The 23,127-nt window shown below is 39.7% G+C and overlaps 3 protein-coding genes across 3 annotated transcripts; 2 read left to right on the top strand and 1 right to left on the bottom strand.

Moving 5' to 3' along the window:
* Nucleotides 1–257: 257 nt before the first annotated feature.
* LOC140662656 (olfactory receptor 6B1-like) lies at nucleotides 258–1,199 on the bottom strand. The gene has a single exon (XM_072886223.1). The coding sequence runs from the start codon at nucleotides 1,197–1,199 to the stop codon at nucleotides 258–260; it is 942 nt and encodes a 313-aa protein (XP_072742324.1).
* An 8,992-nt stretch (nucleotides 1,200–10,191) lies between these two features.
* On the top strand, nucleotides 10,192–11,115 carry LOC140662657 (olfactory receptor 4N5-like). Its single transcript, XM_072886224.1, is given in 4 exon segments — nucleotides 10,192–10,421; nucleotides 10,423–10,566; nucleotides 10,568–10,769; nucleotides 10,771–11,115. Coding segments are annotated over 4 exon segments (921 nt in total).
* A 2,879-nt stretch (nucleotides 11,116–13,994) lies between these two features.
* LOC140662487 (olfactory receptor 4D5-like) lies at nucleotides 13,995–14,901 on the top strand. The gene is given in 3 exon segments (XM_072885993.1): nucleotides 13,995–14,163; nucleotides 14,166–14,534; nucleotides 14,537–14,901. Coding segments are annotated over 3 exon segments (903 nt in total).
* The last annotated feature ends 8,226 nt before the right edge of the window (nucleotides 14,902–23,127 follow it).

Genomic DNA, 23,127 nt, shown 5'->3' on the forward strand with positions numbered 1-23,127 from the left:
GTTTCTCCACTGTGTCAAAAGGTGACCTGTATTTATTACCTCTGATTTGTATGCTGACACTGCATATATCTGAAATTAGGTAAAATTAATCACTCTAAAAAATAGCTAACTGTCCATTGACTGTACAGGCAGACTAGGATAAATGAAGTCCAGACATATGCATCTTAATGGAGTGTGTCAACATAAGTGGAATCAGTTTAATTTCAATAGCCAATGACTTGTTTATATTGTTACATAAAATTAAAAAGTAAATAAGTTTAATGAATGTATTTGCCAATAGCTTTTCTCAAAGCTTCTTTAAACTTTTTGTTTCTCAAACTGTAGATGAGAGGATTGAGCATAGGAGTCAGGATAGTATAAAAAACAGATAAGACTTTGTTTAACTCTCTAAGGGCTTTAGTTTTGGGCAATGTGTAGACAGCAATTAGGGTTCCATAGAAAACTGTGACTACAATGAGGTGGGAGGAGCAAGTAGAGAAAGCCTTTTGCCTCCCTATGTTGGAAGGGATTTTCAGGATAACAGTGATGATACAAATATAGGTTGCCAGGGTTAAAAGAAATGGAGGCATGGTGCATGCAGAGGCTAAAATGGACATGACCAATTCTGTTCTGTGGGTTTCACTGCAGGAGAGTACTAATAAGGGTGTATAATCACAAAAGAAATGGTCAATTTCATTGGGCCCACAGAAAGTCAGCCATGATGCATATAGTGTAGTACAGATGCTAGCCAGAAACCCACAAAGCCAGGATCCAGCTGCAAGAAGGACAGAGGATCTGACATTCATAAATGTTGTATAATGCAAGGGTTTGCATATTGCTAAATAACGATCATAAGACATTGCAGATAAAAGATAACACTCAGCACATGCCAAGGAAGCAAAGAAATAAAATTGCAAGAGACAGCTGTTAAATGAGATTCTGTTTTCCCTTGTCAGGAAGTTGACCAGCATCCTGGGCAAGATGTTTGAAGAGTAGCAGGTCTCCAAGCAGGACAAGTTCCCCAAGAAGAAGTACATAGGTGTATGTAGATGCTGATCTATCACAACCAGAAGAACGATGAGTATGTTCCCAATTATGGTCACAAAGTAGATTAATAAAAAAAACAGAAAGAGAAAAATCTGTAGTTTAGGGAGATTCCCAAACCCCAAGAGGATGAATTCTGTGAGGCATGTCTGATTTTCTTGTTTTGTGTCTGCCATGGAGTATGTGAGGATAAACCCACTAAGATCTGTAATAAAATTGTTAAAATGCACAAGTAGAATTAAACATACATTGAATGTTCCTACATCATATTATTTCCCTCTTTTTCAGTCTGAAAGTTGATTTGCAATCTTGTAGTAGAAGTGAATTAGGTCACTTAAGTTCTGGAAAGTGATTCTGGTGTCAATTCAGATGTCCCTGAGTAGCTGAGATTTCCACAAGGGCCAGTACAGATTTCACACAAAAGTATTGGAGACTCACATTCTTCTAGTCCCATAACTGGAAGTCAAGAACACTGGGGTGCCTAAAATGTCCAATTAAGGTAGCCAAACTGCATCTAAAGGTCAACGAAGTAAACAGCTAAATATAAGCTTGTTGCTTCAATGTTCAATTGGAACAAAGACACATTTCTAAATGACACTTCATTCTAACCCTAAAGTAGGCACTAAAATAGGTCAGATTACTTGTGTTCTACACATTATTGTTTCACACCACTTAGCGTAAGGAGAGTAGAAATGACCAGCGTATGTCTACAAATTTCCTTACAGATTATTTAAAACCAAACTCAGAATCAATACAAATTAGCACAAAAATAAAAATCATTGGCTGTGATTCGCAAACTAGGCTATAAGATTTTCTTATAGTCTTAGTAGAATTTGACAATTTGAATTCCCTATAATATTCAGAAAATATCCTAGACTAAAATGTCACAAAAAGACCCGTAAATTACAACAGTTTTGCAAATTATTTAAAAAAAGACAGTTTTGCAATTATTTAATTAAGTTACCTGTGAATAGGGTGAAATAGAGTTCCTAAATATGTATGTCCAGTGACAATTTAGACACACTAAGATGTATAAGACATCTGTACAGATCTGACAAATATGACACAGAACCGATGGAAAACTTTCTGCTTCCTGGAGCAGCTGCTGGGGGCCAAGTGAGATATTCTAAGATATCTAAAATTGATGCATCTAAATAAAAGTATTGTAATCTACAGAATTAATCCCATCTTGAAATTATTTGCTTAGTCAAATAAATAAATAAGTAAATAAATAGATAGATTTATCTGAAAAAATGGTCTTAGCTGCTTCCCTTACTAAGCACAATTCAAAATTTCACATGGTGAACAAAATTTTGAAAAGAGGACAAAAAAAGAAAGATCTTCAGTTCATATAGTACAATGAAAACAGTTCTGAGAACTTGTAAGCAATCAAGAAAACAAATTTTCCTTTCTTGATCAACCCTTGTCTAGCAATCATTGAAAAACTTAACATTTAACAGCATTATGATATAATTTTGCAATTCCTTTCTTCTTTTCTTTCACTTACTGTAATGAAGTTATTTAGTATTGTAATTTTAGTATTACATAGAAGCTCCAAACAGAAAACAACCACCCACTAAGGAGTAATACACAGACTCAGAATGAGACTGAAGATTTTTTTAGTATTCCAGGGACATAATCTTGTAAAAAAATCCTTCATAAATGTCCTTGTTTTGTTCACGAATGTGAAAATATGGAACATGTGCATTGGCATGTTTTTCTTTCCTTCAGATATTTTTGCTGAGACTCCCTTACTTAGTGTTAGAGACCTAACACTGAGAAGACTAAAAAAATATTAATTCACTGTACAGTCCATGGAGGAGAAAAAAGAAAATGATTCACTGCATTTTTAACATTATTGTCATACAAGGACAATGTATAATACACTTCTAAGTGTCTATTTTTCTCTGCCAATTAATGCAGGAAGCACAGACATTTTACATCCCTGAAACTGAGTGGAATCCCATTTTTGTCTATAAAAAAAGGAATGTTAGCAAGTATGTTACCTGCTAGAGGAATCTTTTTGAAAATTTAGGGGGACATCTTCATTCACATCCATAGGAACATTACCCAGGTTGTGCAGCTTATCTTCTCTGTATACTTCACCACAAAAAGCAAATCCTAAAAAAGCAAGCAGACAAAAAATAATTCAAAACTTCATTACTAAGTGGGCTTTGCAGAACATCTGTCCTGAAGATTGTAATATGAAGTAGCATATGAAGATAGATACATCTTCACTGCAATATCTTTTATTTGAATGTCTAATTGCCTATGAGTAAACTTAATTTAATCTTTATTTTTTTCATAAAATCATCTCATCCATTTCTGCAGTGTACAGGGTCTTTAAAGGTGTGGGCTCAACTTCTGCTGTCCTTTGCTTTTGTTTCTAGAACTCAGATTCATGCCTTCTCTCCTGAGGGACTTAATTAAGGCTTCTAACTTGAATGCCCTGTTACTTTGAAGAGAGATGAACAACAGCACAAGATCATTATGACCACCTGATAAAAGGAATCATTATGTGGTGGAATGCATCTCTCTCTTCATGGATTATGAAGGGAAATCAAGAAATTATTATGTTAAATTTGGTCTCACAAGGACTGGGAGTATGTATCTGAATCGAGGTGTCTTGATGCTGGAACACCTGATATATTGTGCATTTCCCTAATTACTCCTTTATTACATTTTGTATGGTGGTAAGCTTTCACAGGATGTGAGAGAGTGCCATGTTCAGAACATTAATCTTATTTTCCTATCATATATATTAAGAGAGACTTGAACTACCTTCAGGAAGTGTTTCCACCCCCTCCCCTTTGATTGTAGAAACACATACACAAAAAAACCCACCAAAAAAATTAAATTATTAATTTTTAAATGTCTAAGTCAAAGTAGGTTGAATATTAAGATACTTAAAGGAACATAGTACTCATTTTTATAATATTTTTAAATAATGTAAGAATAAGAACAAGTAAATTCTTAGCTATAAGCAACTGAATCTTGAACAGGAATCTTTCTATTGTTTTTTGGTCTAGGATAAGCTGTCTGTTACACTACCCAAAGGTTTCACATTCTGCAAGTATTTTAGGAAAAGATTACATAATTGATCGTTTTCTTTAGGGCATCCTTAACCTCTTTCCTTCTCTGACTTTTATGTAATGTGATTAATGAAAGAAGCAGTGTAAAAGGCAGGAAGCTCATCTCCAACACGAATCACCCTGTATCACCTGACTCAATTTTAGTTCACCAGTAGTCTGTTGTTTAATCTACTTACTCTAGACAGGAGAGACATAAACATTTTCTAAGAGTAATTAGGCAAATATGCCATTTCTACTTACTTAAAGATATTTCTAAGAGATCTTTCACAGTTTTCCCTATCTTAAAATGTATATGGCATCATGAAAGGTTTTAAGGTAGTATAGAAATTTCAGAGCCTGGGTGCACAGATTTAAAAACTGAGAAGCATTTTGCAGTCTTTAGTCTCAAGTTAAATGTACTCAATATGGAGGTTAAGTGGCATGGAAAAACTCATCTCTTTTCCAGTAAACTTTCTGGACATGAAAACAAGGAAGTCATGCCCTATCTGTAACTTGTTTGGAATGAGTCTTAACACAATATTTGGCTCACATGTCTTTCTTCATATTTCACATTTCCCTCTCCCCTTCTCAGATATCCCTATTTCTTCTTAAGACAGAGTTGTGATCATAAAATTCAGTTGAGCACTTGCTGCACACTGCGGCTACCATTCCCCTGAGGTTTTTTTGAAGGCTCTGCTGATCCTGCTCTTTCTGCTCAGATTTATGTATGACTGCCTTCCCTGTCTCTCAGCTAGTACTATGAGTGTGCCATTTTAGGACAAGGAGTCCAGAACCTTAACTTACAGGAAATTCCACATTAAAGATGTCATACACCAGATGCAGACACTACTTAGAGAGAGAGGGTAGCAAACACTGCCATTTCAAAAACCACTCAGCTCTGACTGTGAGCTCTTGGAAATTTGGGACTGGCAGTTCGCACTCTCCATTTACTCTCTATCACAGAGTAACATTTTTGCATGGGAATCCTAAGGCCATCTGCTTAGACCATGAAGACCTTTGTGGTGGTGACATAAACGGCTCACACTGGCAATGAGGATTGGGTTTACACGGCACCCTGAGCTGAACACTTAAACCCAAAGGGATTCATATCTCCAGTTTTTGTTCTCTCTGAGAGTTTAATCAATTTATCAAAAACAAGAGGTCTTCATGAAATTCTGTTGGCCACTGGCAAAGATTCATACATGCTGTTGTGAGTACTACTACTTGAAACTACATGGAAAGATTTTTCTCATCTCCACACAAACAAAGTGAGGGAACATTTTCTTCCTACCCTTGAAAATAAAAGTGTGTATGGTGCCCAAGCACTGCTAACCTTACAATCCTGAGTCGTATGGCCACTTAGCAATGATTACAAGCCACAAAGTTACTTCACCAGGCCATGCAGTCCCACAAGTATCAATGTGGCTGACTAACTGTGTGATGAGGAGCTTTGCTTTGAACATGAACACAGAAAATGCTGTTCACAACATCTCCAGGACAGCTTAGAAGAGCATGTGAAGACATTTATGCCTTTTCTGATGCAGGACATGGTTCATTATAGACCTCCTAAACTATGCAGAAGTAAAATCATTAAGAGCTTTTAACTGTTTCTTAATTAGTTTTAAAGAGAAAATTTTGATTTCTCTCCTTCCATATATGAATGCAGACTTTTCCAGTCTCTCTGAAACTTCCCTTGCTCTGCTTGGGCTTTATTCTTCCAGCTACAAACACGTAGCACACTGCCTAGGGCAATCCTTGCTCTACCACACAGACCTGCTTAATCTGGAAACATTTCTGCTACACTGCATAACTCCTCACAGCTCTGCACAGCCACTAGTTGCTAGAAATACAGTATCCAGCTGAATGCAGGACAGAGTATTTCCATTCTGCTGCCTGAGTCAAAGCCTGGTTCCAACAGTTGATGTTTGTTTTCCATGCTAGCAATACATATCCTGTATCCTATGTTGTATACAACACATATTCTGTCCTGCAATGGTGTCACCAGAGCTCAGTCCTAATTTAATGGTTAATTTAATGTCCTAATTTAATATCTAAGTCTAGACTTACCTTCACATCAGCAGACGCATCAGCATCCCCAAAGCAACCTGTCAGCTCATTTACTAACAAACCAGCAAACCTACTTCAAAAATCACAGCATAAATCTCAGATACAAGTAGAGTTTATTCACTGTTGGGGAAGAAGCAGGAGGAGGGGTAACCCCGAAGGAAGTGAATAAGATTCTGCTGCCTCTACTGCCTTTCCCTGCCACTGGAAAGATTCTTTGGAGTTCTGTGCAGATGCATGGGAGGAACAGGGAGAGGAATAGCAGCAGAGCAAGCAGTGAGAGGGGTGGAGAGATGGAAAGAAGCAGAAGAAAGGGTAGAAAGAGGTTGGGGGGGTCCCCTGTTGAAGACCATGGGGTCCCATCATGGAAATGGAGGGTCCCATGTTGCCCTGAACAACTTTAGAGCCTTGTGACTATCTTTCCTTAGACTCACTCTTGCAAAAACCCACATGGACACACACAGACACACAGGCACATAGACACATAACTCCCCAACTTCCACTCCCCGACACCACGCTTCAATTCTTTGTTGCCTCTGGTATCCATTTTGCAATGTCTGAGGTGTTTCAGAGTAGAGCAAATAAAAGATTAATAGGTGACTGAAAATTTTAAATAATGAAGAAGAACTAAGATGGCATAGAGCACTATTCACCCAACATACCAAAGGTACAAGCTTAAGTTTTCCTCTAGAGCTGCACACATACTTTCTTTTTTCTCACGCACTTTGGTAAATTGGTGAATAATGGTAGGTAATGAATGTAAAGACATGTTGCCAGTAAGCTTTCTTGCCCTGCAAAGAATGTAGCTGCATCTAAAATTCTTATTACAATGTTATCTTTCTTATTCCCAAGCTGTGATGGGGACAAAGAAGACATGAGTTTAATTGTATAAATGCTCACTTTCACATACCCACTGTCGTTCCTAGACACAATTTAATTAATAAGTACAGAGAAAGCTGGAGTCAATCCTCTCCAAAACTACAAATGGGTTTTATCTCAAAGGAAGAGACTGGATCATTTCAAAAGAGAGCCTGTGAATGAGCTACAATACATTACAAAAGTACCAAGGGCTTTATTCAAGCATACCTGCACCTATGAGCCAACACTTGAACATTTTGGATGATGAGGAACTTTGGCATCAAGGGCCAGTTTATCTATGTACAAGGAACTGTGGTTTTCCTGAATATGCACTTTACAAAGCTCAAAATAAAGGAATCAAATGGTCAGACACCCAGAAATCCCGAAGGAGACTGCAACACTTAGCGATTTCACTGTGTTTATGCCAAGTCTCTTTCCCAGAAGAGGCATAAGATTCTGTACAGGAGAAGGTTAGCATGAAGAATGAATTGGGCTGTCTAGTATCCACTAGTACTTTAGATTCTTGGGATGAGACTGATCTCCCCCACTTTAGATGTCTATATAGTAAACAGCTAAGACAGTAACTACAAGAACAATGGAGAGAGAGCAACATTAATCACAGGACAGGTGTCGAAGATAAATGAGATTAGCTGGCCTATGGAACCCTTTATTATGTCTAATGACAGTACAAGGAAATTGGAATTAAGAATTTATCAGTTTTAATTGCTCACACTTAGAACAGAAATAGCCAATCTCTTTCTTCTGTTCAGGTCTCCAGTAAGATACATTTTAGAACAGTAGCCAGAGCCTTTGTATTATACCCATGGCACTGTATGATTTGGGGCATATTCCTTCCCTTTTTTGTGTCTCTGAGGACAAGAAGACTCAATCAGTATGTGAAGCAGTTGAGGAGTTTTGGAGACAATACAAACAGTTTGAATTCCAATCCTCATGCTGAGGGAACATATGCTGCAGAGTCTGAAATGTATTGTTCTCTTCCCTGATGACCTTGTGCAGGGATGAAGATGCCAGTTGTACCTCTCTGGGCAGTCATATTTCTATAATCCAGTGCTGAGTTGCTAACAAGCTCCCATTCTGCAATCAAGATGTATCTACACTTCCATGGGCTCTAGTTTTGTGTTCCTCCCAATTTAGGAGTGGAAAAGATATACCAAAGAGAGCCTGCGTATTCAGAAGACAGCAAGTTCTTGCGCAGGTTTACTCCATTCGAGGCAGAGAGTGAGTCTGTCCCTTCCCTTCCCTTCCCTTCCCTTCCCTTCCCTTCCCTTCCCTTCCCTTCCCTTCCCTTCCCTTCCCTTCCCTTCCCTTCCCTTCCCTTCCCTTCCCTTCCCTTCCCTTCCCTTCCCTTCCCTTCCCTTCCCTTCCCTTCCCTTCCCTTCCCTTCCCTTCCCTTCCCTTCCCTTCCTTCTGTCCTATGCACTTATTAGTAAGGACAAGATGAGAGCTTATACTGTATACATTCAGTAGCGGAGACAGTAGAAGTTCAATTTTTTGTCAGGGATAAAATATTTTCCATTGTGCTTGTAAGCCTCTATGAGGAAAACATCATCATGATTCCCAGCTATAAGCTGGGAGGGACAGTTCTCAGGAAAGTATGGTCAGCCATTGATGAGAGGAACAGTGCATGGTTTTTTAGGTCACTAACAGTGTATAAAGATGATTCTTGAGACTTGTAGAAAAAGAGAATATAAGGTTAGAAATAATCTCCAGGATGGGAATCAGACTCAAAATAATACACTTTATTTTTTTGTATTAATAGTATCGATGCCTGCATGTGGCCTAGCGAAGGTGGCTTTGACAGACATCTAGTCAGTAAGTCTTAATAGCTACTCCACAGACCAAATCTTACTGTCTGTAGATGAGCTGAATAGTTCTCCAGATTCCATTGATGAGAAAGAGAGTATGACTTAAAGGAATAAGTTAATCAATATTAATATATGTTCAAAAAAATATCATTTTTATAAAATGGAATTACTTTTAAAAGACATAATAAGCAATGAATCATTTGGTTTGGCTTTGTAAGAGTGTCCGGAATAGTAGGGGATTCACCCCATTTAATTCAGAAATTCCTATTCAAAGTGCAAATCAATAAAATTAGATGAGATGCCTAATTCGTTACTTGCACGTCCATTCTCAGTTCCATCTGAAAACTGGCATTACATACAGGCTTGGAGAATCTATAGAACATGCAATCTAACCTTCTTCACAGCAGTGGTAAGGGGAAACCCAACTACATATTTGGAGAAAAATAGTCAATCAATTAAAGTAAGGCAAAACAATCCTAAAGAAGGATGACAACATCAAACTGAGTATGAAGCGTGTGAAATTTATTTCTGTAATTGTAGGGGTGGGATTCAGCTTGAGGTTTTACACATATGTATCACAATGCAGACTTGAGCTCATTTCAGTTAATTTGTCTATGCATTTAGTTCCATTTGAAATGCTGTAGGCTAACCAAGGCTTTGTATTGGGTGGGCAGATAAGAAGCAAGTCCAGAGAAGACTTGTGATTTTCTTCAGTCATAACTGGAAACTAGGCAAGATACATTAAGAAAGTTCAAGTGATGCTAGATTCCTTTGTGAGTGCAAAGGAGTCAAGCATTTAAACTAATTGGTCTATATTTCCTTTATGGTCACTTCATTGTCATCATTGCAAAATAAATAATTGCAAAGAGTCATTATTTTCCTCCAAAGAGAAATGTCTAAATTAGCTGGGTAATCCCCATTTCCGTTTCCATTTATTTTATCTGTCCTATAGATTACTACATTAGAATCAGAAAGTCATCTTAAAAATATTTGAAATTAAGATGGATAAATTCCTAACCTGAATTATTTCTCTGAATACAAGATTAAATAATCTGTCCATTAATCTGTGGATATATGGAGTATACTGTGCATGCTATTATCTTATTTACTGTAATAAAGATTGAAATGGGAGTTTGGGATGCATCAGACATTTCTAGGGAAAAGCACTGCTAAACTGTTTCAGATGTCTGACTTTCTATGAGATAAGTAAGAACCCACATATTGATTTTGAAAGGAGCCATTTATGAATTGCTCGGCATTGTATTTTAAATGTCTAGGAAGAATCAATCCTGCATTGTAGATGTCCAGTGTGATAGATATATCTCATTTATATTTATTCTATTTTAGGAATGTCCAGAAATGTGATGGAAACAGAAAACAAGACAGAAGTAACAGAAATTGTGCTGCTGGGATTGTCTCAGACACATGAAGTACAACTCTTCCTCTTTTTCCTCTTCCTCCTTTTCTATGTCATTGTCCTTCCAGTAAACATCCTCATCATCCTCATAGTCAGGGGAGATCCACAGCTGGACTCCCAGATGTACTTTTTCCTAGCCATTCTGGCTTTCCTGGATATCTGTTACTGTTCTTACTCCACCTAAGATGCTGGCTGATTTCTTCTGACAACAGAAGACCATCTCTACTAGAAGCTATATAGCACAGCTTTTCTTCCTCCACTTCCTGGGTGGAGCTGAGATTTTCCTGCTCATAGCTATGGCCTTTGACTCTTCATTATGCAACCTTAATGAGGAAAATGCTCTATTGGGTCTTGGTGGGGACAGCATGGGCAGGAGGATTCACACATTCGATCATCCAGGTTGCACTTGTTCATCTTCCCTTCTGTGGCCCCAACGAACTGGACAGCTTCTTTTGTGATGTTACACAAGTGATTAATTTAGCATGTACCAACACTAACATACTGGAGGTTTACCATGTTTGTCAACAGTGGCCTAGTCATCTTTATATGTTTCATTCTTCTGCTGATTTCCTATGCTGTCCTACTAATCCATCTGAAAACAGGCATCTCCAGAGGGAAGAGCAAAGCAGTATCTACCTGCACCACCCACATCATTATTGCCTTTGTTATGTTTGGACCAGCTATATACATCTATTGCTGGCCTTTCTGCAGCTTGCCCCTGGACAAGATGGTGGCTGTGTTCCACACCATGGTTTTTCCCCTCAAGAACCCCATGATCTACACCCTGAGGAACAGGGAGATCCTCAGTGCCATGAAGCGTTTGTTGGTGCAGTACTTTCTGCGGAGAGGGAAATAGAAGGGAAATGCAATCATAAAGTATAGAATTATAGGTCTTTTGTATATGGAACAGTTTTCAAGAGAGATTCGTAGGTCTATCAATGGTCCAGAATATTAGTGCAGAGTTATTTTGATAGAACATGGACCCAACATCTACAAAATCATTAAAATATTAGCAATGTCTTTGGAAAAGCTGCAAAAATCCTTATTTCTTACAGACAAATGTTGAATGGCATTGCCTTGCTTTGTAAGGACTACATATTTCCAATGCAGTAAGTGAGAGCATGCACAAAGTAACTCAACTGTATGTGTATAAATATCTATTAGCAGTTGTATGACATCTTTGGAGTGACTAACAGTTTAATGAGCCACACAAATGCATAAGTAGCTCTGGAAGAATTTTGTAAATAAATGAGTGCAAATATCTGAGGTGTAAAAAAAAGTTAATTGTACAGCAACACAGTTGTAGGTATGGTTCATTATGTCATGTTCAAGTAATGCGCACAACTTCCTTCCTCTTTGAATTTTTAGCCAAATATTTACATTATGTTTTCTGTTAAGTACCTCATTAGTGAGGTGCTTAGATTTACGTAAAATCTGAAATACCAAGTGGCAATGCTATGCATAATAAAAATTAGTTTATTACATTCTTAGAATTCATGAAGCACAACTATCTAAATACTAGGGGGTATAATCAGATCTCAGATATAATCAGATCTTGTGGCTGAGATATATCTGGGTTTTACATTTGAGTTGACTGAACACTGTGCATATTAAACTTTGTCTATCATGTCTGTTTCCTTTTCAGAAAGGCTGATGCTCAGCTAGTCAGTTCATTGCTTAATACCGACAACACAGGTTGAAAGATCTGGGTCTGTTTCTTCTAAGGAAGAGAAAAATGAAAAGGACAGAATTTTCTGGAAATGTGGGAATACCAGGACTCACTTGAGACATTTAGAATGTGATTTTTTTTTTCCTTTTTTATGGTGATAGATTCAAAGCCCCTCCTAGCCTCTATTACTGGTTCTCTCATATTTTGCTCTCCTCCCAAAGCTAGGGTGAAATGCAAACATTTACCTAGAAGGCCTTTGGAAGAAGTAATTTCCAACAGCACAAGCTAACTCTGTAATTATTCCCTTCATGACTTAAGCTTTGAGTGCAAAAAATGCCAGCAATATCTAAGGCAAGATGATTTAAACTTTACCCTGGCTTGCAGATTGCTACAAAACACTGTTGTAGAAGGTGGTGCTGGTTGCTGCTCTTACCCGAGAACTGTATGATGAGATGTTGCCCCTTTGGGTATCCTTCAGTACAGTTTGCCTGAATATGACTGAGATAACAAAATTGCTTGGGCCAAATCCAGGACCAAGTTTCTCTTGAGCATTGGAGGACCAACAGCAGGTGGACAGGAGACACCAGCAGTATAGCCACTGTAAATCAAGAGGACTTCCAATGAAGATGGTTGCTGTTGAAATTGCTCTAGAGTGTATTTAAGAGTTGAACACTGTTCAGGGATTCAAAATTCCTTCAGAAAACAAGGAGGCAAAATGAACATTTAGGAAATTAACACTAAGAAAGAATGTACACCAGATGAACAGATGGAAGTGGAATAGATGAGGATGGGCAGATGGTTGAAAGGGCAGGGTTATGTGTAGAGAACTATGTATGCATATATGTGTGTACATATATACAGTTTTGTATAGAGAACAATGGATGTATCTGTAGGTATATAAACGAGTGCATGTGGAGGATGGCTAGAGAAGGATGCAAAGGAATATGGATGGAGAGGTAGAGAAGAAGTAAATGGGATAGCTAGACTGATGCAGATCTTAGGATGGGGACAAGGAAATAGATGGAGGGAATTTTTTTTAAATTAACAGAAAAGATGTGTATGTAGATGGAGGGATGGAGGGAGAAACACAAAGAATGTCTAAGGACTTATGATAGTGGGTAGAAGAGATCTGTAGAGGGATGGATGACTGGATGGAGGAGATGAACAAGTTAATGGACAGATAGATGGAAATAAAGCATGTAAGGAACAGAACCTAATGATTATAAGATATGTATAGAATGGTAGGAAAGATAAGGTAAGCAAGAGAGGGAATAAGGGGAAAATAATATATGGAAACACATGCATGAAGAGAGCAGATGGAAATGGGGATTGATGCATGGATGGGTGGATGGCTGGGATGAATATAGCAGTGCATGGTGAAAAGTACCATGTGTAGTAGGGTGGGTAGACTGTCTGTTTGTTCCTTTTTTACTGGTAGAGAACCAAATCAACAGCAGAGCAAACTAGATTTAGTAAACCTTTTCCTCCCAAGTGCTGGGCATTAGCATAAACACGGGTTATAAGGGAAAATCTGACTCTTTGGATTACAAGGATTTTGTCCCATGTGGTGAGGAAGTTAGTTTTGATTCTTCAACAGAAATTTCCTGAGCAGAAGCTCTGTAATGATGAAACAAGGGCAGATGGTAGATTATAAAGACCTTTGAAAGTCGTATCTTGACTAATACCTGAATTGGGTTCTTGGGACATGAGTGGAAAAGAGCCAAGGTTATATTTCAGATGGACTCAAGTATCACGAACCTTGGGTAATCAGAATAATGGGCCTGCAACTTGTTTCTTCATTCCAACAAGAAATTATCAGGTAATACAATGTAATCACCATGTCCTGGGTAGACTTAGAGCTATAGGGCTTGGGATTGATTTTTTTTTCCTGCAGGAGTTGCCTCAGTAAGAGCGTTATAAAGCTAGGTTAAGCTATCATTTTAGACAGATTTTAAGGGAAGCTCAAAGATCTGTCCATGACTAAGCAATGAGCAAAGCTCTTGGGAGGTATTCATTTTCACCTACATCTTGTTATCATCCTTAGGCCCCAGAGTTGAATTCAGTCCATGGATGGTGAAAGCAACACCACAGTGAACAAATTCCTACTCCTTGGCCTCACTAGATCTGCAGCTCTCCAGTCCTTCCACTTCATCACCTTCATTGCCATTTATGGAGCAACACTGGTGGGAAACCTCCTCATCATAGTGCTGCTTATCTGTGAGCCCAGAATTCACAACCCATGTACATTTTGCTGCAAAATCTTTCCTTCCTGGATTGTTGTTACTCCTCTATAACTGCCCCCAAGGTTTTGACTGGCTTCCTCCTTCCCCCACCACAGGCAATCTCTTTTGTGGGCTGCATAGTTCAAATTTTCTTTTTCCACTTCACTGGAGGAATCAAAATCTTCTTCCTTACTGTCATAGCCTACGACCATTATGTGGCTATCTTCCATACATTTTGTTACATGATTCTGAGGAATCAGATGGCGTGTGTAGGGCTGCTAGTAACATGTTGCATAGGGGGCTTCCTTCACTCTATTGTCCAAGTGGCTGTCATTGTTCAGCTCCCTTTCTGTGGTCCTAAAGAGCTGGACAACTTCTACTGTGATGTCAAGTAGTCAGATTGGCCTCCAGAGACACCATCACAATGGAGCTGTTGATGGTATCCAATAATGGCCTAGTAACCCTTCTTTGCTTTATTGTATTAATCATCTCCTATTCCATCCTTTTAGCCAAACTGACAAGTCATTCCAGTCAAGAGCGTTGCAAAGGTTTTTCTACCTGTGTCTCCCACGTCACTGTGATCACACTCATCTTTGGACCTTGTATCTACATCTATACCAGGCCTTTTTTCTCCTACCCAGTGGACAAAGCAATCTCACTTCTCTACACAGTTATCACACCTGTCTTGAACCCCATCACCTACATACTAATGAACAAGGACATAAAGGTGTTCTTGAGGAAACTTTGGTGATTGTAATTGCAATGTTGGTCTGGAGAGAACACTGAGTAGAAAGAAAGAGGATAGTCCTGCTGTTTTGGGATCCTGTGAGGTATGTAATCTCTTTTGTGAGGGTGAAGAAGAAAGGCTATAGATGCCCCACAATGGAGAGATTAGGAACATTTCTAGGCATTTTCGCTCTAAGCATTTGACAGTGGCTTGGTTAGCTTTTTTTTTTTCTTTTTCCTTTTTTTTTTTTTTTTTAAATTTGATGTTTCTTCACCTTTCTGGGAGCAGGGTAAGGGGACCTGTGTCATGTTTGAATGTAGGTCCCTGTGCATAGAGTCAAGTCTTCTCTCCTACATTACAGGACTCAGAGATTCACAGCTGCAGCCTGTTTCTCATGACAAACATGGAAATGGCAAACTCATGTATGACTTAGTAGGGTGTTGAGCACAACAGATACCACAAAATCCATGCAGATGCTCACACATGGAAAGATCTGAGAATGGAAAAGTCCTCCTATCTGTCCTGTCCCCCTGACTCTCTTCACATGTATCCTGCATACTGCCAACCCACCGCAGTGACAGCAGATGGTAAATCCTCCTCCTTTGAAGGCTCACCAAAATTCTTTGTTCCCTGTAGCGTTACTTCACAATTGACCTTGAAGACCCTCCTTTGCAACTGCCTTTCTGACAGCCTGTTTGCCAAAGTCCTTACAGACCTGACCTTCTCTGTCACCAGAGAGACATGCTGAGACCACCCTGGACTAAGCATGTATAATGCTTCACATCCCACAGCAAATCAGAGGCTGAAATTCTAAGCTGCAATGGTGGGGACCATGCATTAAAACATTGCCTTGGAAGAATCCCAAAATGGTTTCTCCTCTGAGTGGAAGAAAAGCTGGCAATTGCTGTACAGTGACAGAACAGTATCATTTAACTTACAGGATTTGAAGATAAGGGGTTTCTACCTGATTGTGAAACCTCAACTGAAGAAGGACAGAAAAGTTTTCAGGGAAAAACTGCTAGATTTGGAGCAAACAGGAGATTTCTCAAAGTATGAAGTAATTATGTATTGGCTAACACAGACAATAGATAGGATGAAAGAAGCTACTAATTAAGCAATAGTCTGCTCACCACCCTGATAGGGCACTTCTGGAGTCTTTTCTGCCCAGTCACATATCAGTCAGGAGAAGAGTCCACCTCCACAGCTATCTAGCTATCTATAGGATAGAATCTATAGGAATAGATTCTTAGAGTTGCTGAGTTGCTTTGTCAACACTGCTAACAGTGATTAGATAGATACATACATGTGGTCATACAAAACATGCTTGGATTATGCATTTTTCTCTCCACAGCAACACAACTAGCTTCCATGGAGACATGAGAATTGAGGTTGTCTAAATCTAGGGAAGACAAATGTCAGTGCTGACGTACCATCCGTCTCCACACCACCTAGCAGAGAAGGTCATTTCACATCCATGGAGAAACATGCACAATTAACCCTAGAGCTAATTTGACTTCTTACCTTTAGTCTGCTTAAGGTGTGGTTGGGAGTGGCAAGACCTTCTCCCTTTCCATGTGCATATTTACTCCATTATTCAATTACAGAACAGTTTAGGAATGTCTCTCTGGAGGGCCAGATGGCTGGAGAGATAGCAGATTCTTTTTCCTCACATTGGTTCTGTAAACGGGTCAGTCTGTTCCCAGTTTACAATTAAGACCCAATTATCAATGGACCTAGTCTGACATCTTATCTGCGTACTGTGCTCTTTTCGGTGAGGTCACCACTTGCCATACTTGCTATCACGCTTAGCTCCTGGCTGGTTTTCTCTTGTGAAGGCGCCATTGCTTTCCTTTGCATAAGTGTCTGTCTTGTACAATGTCTTGTAATAATAAGATGCAATAATTGTACAGCAATTCCTTTCAAATAGTCTAAAAGCACTTTACAAATACTGGTGATTATCACTTGCAGCATTTGTAGAAGCTGAGACATAAAGCAACAAACCAATAAGTTCCTCCTTCCATTTCATGCTAAAAAGATCTTAATTTTCATCAACTTTTGGAACAGCTTCTCCTTATTTAAGAATCTGGTTACCTTGCTTATTTTAGTAGTATTGAAAAAGACTGGAATGCACCTCACTCAAAAGAGAGAAACAATATGTTTTACTGAGGTAAAATAATAATTTGACAGACATCAATAGGTTCGATGGAATTTAACAAAGTTTTAACAGTGGTTTCACACTGCAAGGTTCACCTTATTAATGACTGCATGGAAGAAACATACAAAGGAAAATTGAGTTAAAATTCATTGTACAGAGACTGGAGGCACAAAGACTAATGAGGACCCTCCCGTTGAGTCATGAGGTTCAGAGTGAACCCCCTTGCTTTCTAAACTCCTTTTTGGAGCCTAGGTTCAGTGGATCCAATCTTAGTCTCAGACTTAGTCAATTGTTTATGTCTAATGGAATTATCCATACAATGTTTATAATAGCTGAGTAGCTGCATGGAGTAGTAATGTTTCATAGTATTAATTCAGCATGCTATCAGTCACTTACCAAGGATCTGTCATGGGTAAGGGGTCTCTCCACCTTGGGTAAGGAAGGATCTCTTTGTCTCAGGTAAGAAATCTCTAACCTTGAGAGGCGACTCTGCTCAAGGGGAGAGTCACCTGCTGTGCAGTCCAGCTGCCATTCAGAGACAGCTCAAATTAGGCCCATCCTGATTGTAATATTTATAGGGCGAAGTAGTTGGCTGCTAGTCAATAGTATAAACAAGATAGATGTCTTCGTTTTAGCTATGATATCTTGTTCTGTACTTTGGTTATCTTGTACTTTTGGGTTTCAAAACTACCTTTTGAAATATTTGTCAAGACACCTTCACTCCCTTGTACGTGAGCCAGGGGCTTTCCAGCTCACAACTTCACCTCAAGGATGTGAGGCCTGTTGCCTCTTGGTCAGCCTGAACCAAAGTATGGCTAGGTGTGAAGCGTATCTGTCAGAAGTAGCAACGCTTTCTTGAGATACTTTGTCTTTAGGGAGAGAGAGAAAAAATGGAATAAATTAAACAGAAGAATTTCTTCATTTCTCAGCCAAGGGGCACTTTTCCACATAAACATTTTAGTTCAAACAGGACAAGGGAGAAACACAGTTAAATCTATCCATCCTATCTCAGCAATGCTCCAAAACCTAAAATGTTGGCCAGTGATTTTAGGCTTGATTAATAATAAAATAGTCTGCAGATCATGTTTGGTGAAATAAAAATTCAGTTCTTATGACACAGCATTGCCAGAGCCAACACTTCAGTAAATGCACAGACTGATATGGTGGAATTAAGCTATCCAAATGTGGACATTTTTAACCTAACTGCCTACAACAAAACTTTTCTCCTTTTATAGCTAATGGAGATGAATCACCTTTCTAGAAGACCATTCTATAGCATTCAGATTGTATTTTAGATTAGAATTGGAAAAATAACTTTTCTAATGGTAATTGTCTCATCCCACTCGGAGGGTTGCGAGATAGATGAATCGTTTTGATTCCCCAGGGATTTGTGTACCAACAAAGGCCGATCTCTGCTCGGCAGGAACAGTCAGACTAGCAACTTTATTAACTAGCAAACTACAAACTTAACGAACTAGCAAGCTCAGCGAACGAACAGAGGCAATTTGGCAATGGAGCTATTTTCTGGGCAACCCGTCACAATTCATTCAAAACTCATATGCCCAGATATATATATAGTGGAAGAGTAGAGGAAAAGAGAAGTGAGAAAAGGAAAAGAGAAGAGAGGAGGATAAAGAAAAGGAAAGGTAACACCACCCTTGGATCCCACGATGACGGTGACAGACGTGGCAATCCTCCAGTGATGGGCGCGCCCTGTTCCCTGGGGAAGGTGTCTCTTTATACTCTAATCCCTGCCTCAGGTCACATCCCTGGAGGACTTATGTTGTTCTGGTCCTCAAAAGTTCACAGGCGCTGGGGGATGGGGGTGGTTGTGAGGAGTTTCATTCCAAGTTTCGGGTGGTTGTAGGCCCATTCCTTAGATAAAACTCTGTGTGACCTCTGGCCATAGATGGTAACTGTGCATCCTCCGACGCGCTCTTCTCATCCCGTGCTAGCCGACTTGCTGCACCTTATCTCACTACAGTGTTTGAGACAGTACCTCTTTCAGTGTCTCACAAGACAATACCTCTTTTAGTTTCTCCTCCGAAGAGCTCTCCCCATCCCATGCTAGCCGACTTGCCGTCACCACGCAAATTGCGCCTCATCTCTCCACAATGTTTGAGACATTAACTCTTTCAGTCTCTCACAGTAATGTCAAGTATATTGAATCACATGCTGGGAAATGTAAACTTATTTCTACAAGCAAGGTCAATCTTCTCTAGTCCCAAATATTAGAACATTATCTATCCATAGAAAAATCTTCTGTCCCCTCAAGACAAGCATCACAGAATGGTTGTGGTTGGATGGAACCTGTGTGAGGGTGATGGGGGGAGCTGCAGGGTGGCTTCTCTGAGAAGATGCCAGAAGCTGTCCCCATGTCAGACAGAGCCAGTTCCAGTCAGCTTCAAGACCCATTGCTGTCCAAAGCTGAGCCAATCAGGGACGGTGGTAGCGTCTCTGTGATGATATGTTTAAGAAAGGGTAAAAACTGCTGCACAACAGCAGCTGAGAGAGAGGAGTGAGAATATGTGAGAGAAACAACTCTGCAGACACCAAGATCAGTGAGGAAGGAGAGGGAGGAGGTGCTTCAGGCACCAGAGCAGAAATTCCCCTGCAGCCTTTGGTAAAGACCCTGCAGTGTAGACTCTCCATGGGATCACAGCTTTCTTCAGGGCACATCCACCTTCTCTGGTGTGGGGTCCTCCACAGGCCACAGCGTGGCTATCTACTCCACCATGGACCTCCATGGGCTACAGACGGACCAACTCTGTCACTATGGTCTTCGCCACGGGTCTGTCTTGGAGTCGGCTGGAATTGGCTCTGTCCAGCATGGGGACAGCTTCTGGCAAATTCTCACAGAATCAACCCCTGCACTTCCCCTGCTACCATGTAAACCCAATACACAGGTACAGCACCACATAAGGATGCAGGGTACAGGATCACACTGGTCTAAAAGAGATTTGCCCAAAATCTTGTAAATGTGAATAATTTTGCAACAATTGACCCAGTGGCCATGGAGAGATTGGCAAAATTGAATTTCTGCAGACATTGCTAGAGTTAAACTTCTCACATATAATCACATATATGGGAATAGTTCAGCTCAGTTTTTAGGATCTAAGTTTAGTTGTCTTACATATATGTTCCCAGGTATAATGTGAGGATTAAGTTCAGTTATCAAATGTTTAGTGCTATTCAAGAACCCCTAAAGTTTCCAGGACTTCTTCACAGCACTGTCAAACATGACATAGGACTTATGGAAAAATCACATTTTCCTTGAGTGGCAGCTGGAGATCATGGGATAATCTTGGATCATCTAAAATTGTGCTAGAATCTTCTCTTTAGACAACTGAATAACACCCTAGAGATATACTCAGTGCCTACAGAGCAATTGGACTTACACTAAAGTAGGTAATGACATATGGCCATCTAGAATAGAATAGAATAGAATAGAATAGAATAGAATAGAATAGAATAGAATAGAATAGAATAGTTCAGTTGGAAGGGACCTACAATGATCATCTAGTCCAATTGCCTGACCATTTCAGGGCTGACCAAAAGTTAAAGCATATTATTAAGGGCATTGTCCAAATGCCTCTTAAACACTGACAGGCTTGGGGCATCGACCACCTCTCTAGGCAGCCTGTTCCAGTGTTTGACCACTCTCTCTGTAAATAAATGTTTCCTAATGTCAAGTCTGAACCTCCCCTGACACGGCTTTTAACCATTCCCACATGAACCCACACGTCTGGTCACTGGACACGGAGGAGAAGAGATCAGCACCTCCCTCTCCACATCCCCTCCTCAGGAATCTGTAGAGAGCAATGAGGTCACCCCTCAGCCTCCTTTTCTCCAAAGTAGACAAACCCAAAGTTCTCAGTCGGTCCTTACAGGACATGCTTTCCAGTCTTTTCACCAGCTTTTTTGCTCTCCTCGGGACACATTCAAGGACCTTCACATCCTTCTTAAATTGTTGGGCCCAGAACTGCACACGGTATTCAAGGCGAGGCCACACAAATGCTAAAAACAGCAGGTTAATCAACTGTTTTACAGGCTGGTTGTACTGTGTTTGATGCACCCCAGTATGCAGTTTGCCCTCTTGGCTGCCAGGGCACACTGCTGACTCATATTGAGACTGCTGTCAACCAGCGCCCCAGATGCCTTTCTGCAGGGCTGCTCTCCAGCCACTCCTCTCCCATTTTATACTTGTGCCCAGCATTACTCCATCCCAGGTGCAGAATCCAGCACTTGGACTTATTAAATTTCATGCCATTGATGAGTACCCAATGCTCCAATCTATCTAGATCCCCCTGCAAGGCCTCTTGTCCCTTGAGCGAGTCAACAGCACCTCCCAGTTTAGTATCGTCAGGAAATTTGCTAATGGTGCATTCAACTCCTGAACTAGATCATTGATAAATATATTGAACAGAACTGGCCCTAGAATTGAGCCCTGAGGAACACCCCTGTTTACTGGTCACTGGATTTCACTGTACTTCACTGATTGCACTGATTGGATCCCCATCATCTGCCAAATGGCAGTTTAGATATTTAGGGCTCAATAGGTAGAGATCAGCAGCTAGTGTTCTCTAGTATATCCTATAGTATTTGAAACCATTACACATGCCAACATATATGACTCAACACTTAAGAAATATCCAGAACCTTCTGTAGCTTGAGCATCTCAACTGTCCCTAGACACTGATTTCTAGGCAATCAAATTGTGCATCTGTATATTGACTCTGCATTTTAGACACTTAAATTTAAGACATCTGAATCTTACTCTCATAACATTTTTCATGTGTTTAAACATGTATTTTCCATATCATTTGAAATATTCTAGTGTGTCTCAGAGGCCTGGAAGATAGAACACAATATCTATGGGAGACTTACACTCTTTTGGTGTGACAAATGGAGGACTAGAATATCCTAGTGTAAATCAAATGGCACCTGATCCCTTTCATATTGTGATAACACAGTATTATATATGAGATCTGTTTGCCCTAATGTGCGATAATGTATGTATGGATGTGCTTTCAGGAACTGCATCTTTAAACAGTTGTGAGTCAGTCTGACTACAGTAGATTTTCCTGTCATTCAGTGTTGTGAACTACAGTGTAACAGGGAGAGGTAAATGTATCCAGAAAATTATTGAATCCAGAAAACTAAGTTCCTATAAAAAATTATTAACTTCAACTTCTGGAGTTGCCAATTTCTGTTTATCATACTTTTGCCACCTGTGTTTTGCACCTGAAGGTGCTGGTTCATTACAATACCAGTAAGAAAGGCACTCACACTCTGTAAAATATCACTTGAAATGCCACTTATGGGAGCTAACACTATAATGAAAAACAGGTTGTTACAGATAATCCTACATCCTTTCAGATGCTGGGAACCCTGAGCTGTGCAGCATCAGATGGATCAGGGAACAGTATGCTGTGCAGATCTGTCTGTGGAAATGTTATCCACTTTTGGTCACTCAAGCCATTACAGGGAACAATTGTTCCCTTAAAAGAGAATAATTCTATCCAGCATTCCTACTGTCAAACAGAAAGGATGTTCACATAAGAAGTTCTTGCTACGCTTTTATGTAAAGAGAAAGGCACACAAGTGGAGCAATCACAGGTACCAAGTGGGAGCTGATTGCAGGCTATACTGTTAAATTTAACTTAAGCAAAGCTTATCCTCCAGCCAATGGCACAGCACAGCACAACAAAGGCCTGAAGGCCAAGCTGTACATGCAGCAAAGCATATGCCTGGGCCTACTCAGGTTAAACATCACGTGGATCACTAATTCCTCAGTGTACAATGGTTTTCAAGTCAGGTTTACTACACACTACCATATGCCAAACATGAAGTCATGTAAAGGTATGGCTATAAAAATAGTATAGATACAGCAAGAATAACATTTTCTGCATACAGTAAGATTGTGATAGAATAAGGAAGTCAGCCTATTTTTTGACAGGTGTTTTAGCTCTCTTTAACTGTGTCTCTAGGGATTTGGCCAACTGTTTCTCAATGATATCCAACATTCCTACATGGGTTTGAAAATTATAAATCTAGGTTTTAGGATTTTCAAAAGGAAATTATCCATCAGCGAG

Source organism: Ciconia boyciana, chromosome 22 (genome assembly GCF_034638445.1).
Source record: "Ciconia boyciana chromosome 22, ASM3463844v1, whole genome shotgun sequence".
NCBI classification, from domain to species: Eukaryota; Metazoa; Chordata; class Aves; order Ciconiiformes; family Ciconiidae; genus Ciconia; species Ciconia boyciana.

Excerpts from the sequence above, each read along its gene's own strand:
- LOC140662656 (XM_072886223.1), bottom strand. The coding sequence starts at position 1,199 with ATGGCAGACACAAAACAAGAAAATCAGACATGCCTCACAGAATTCATC.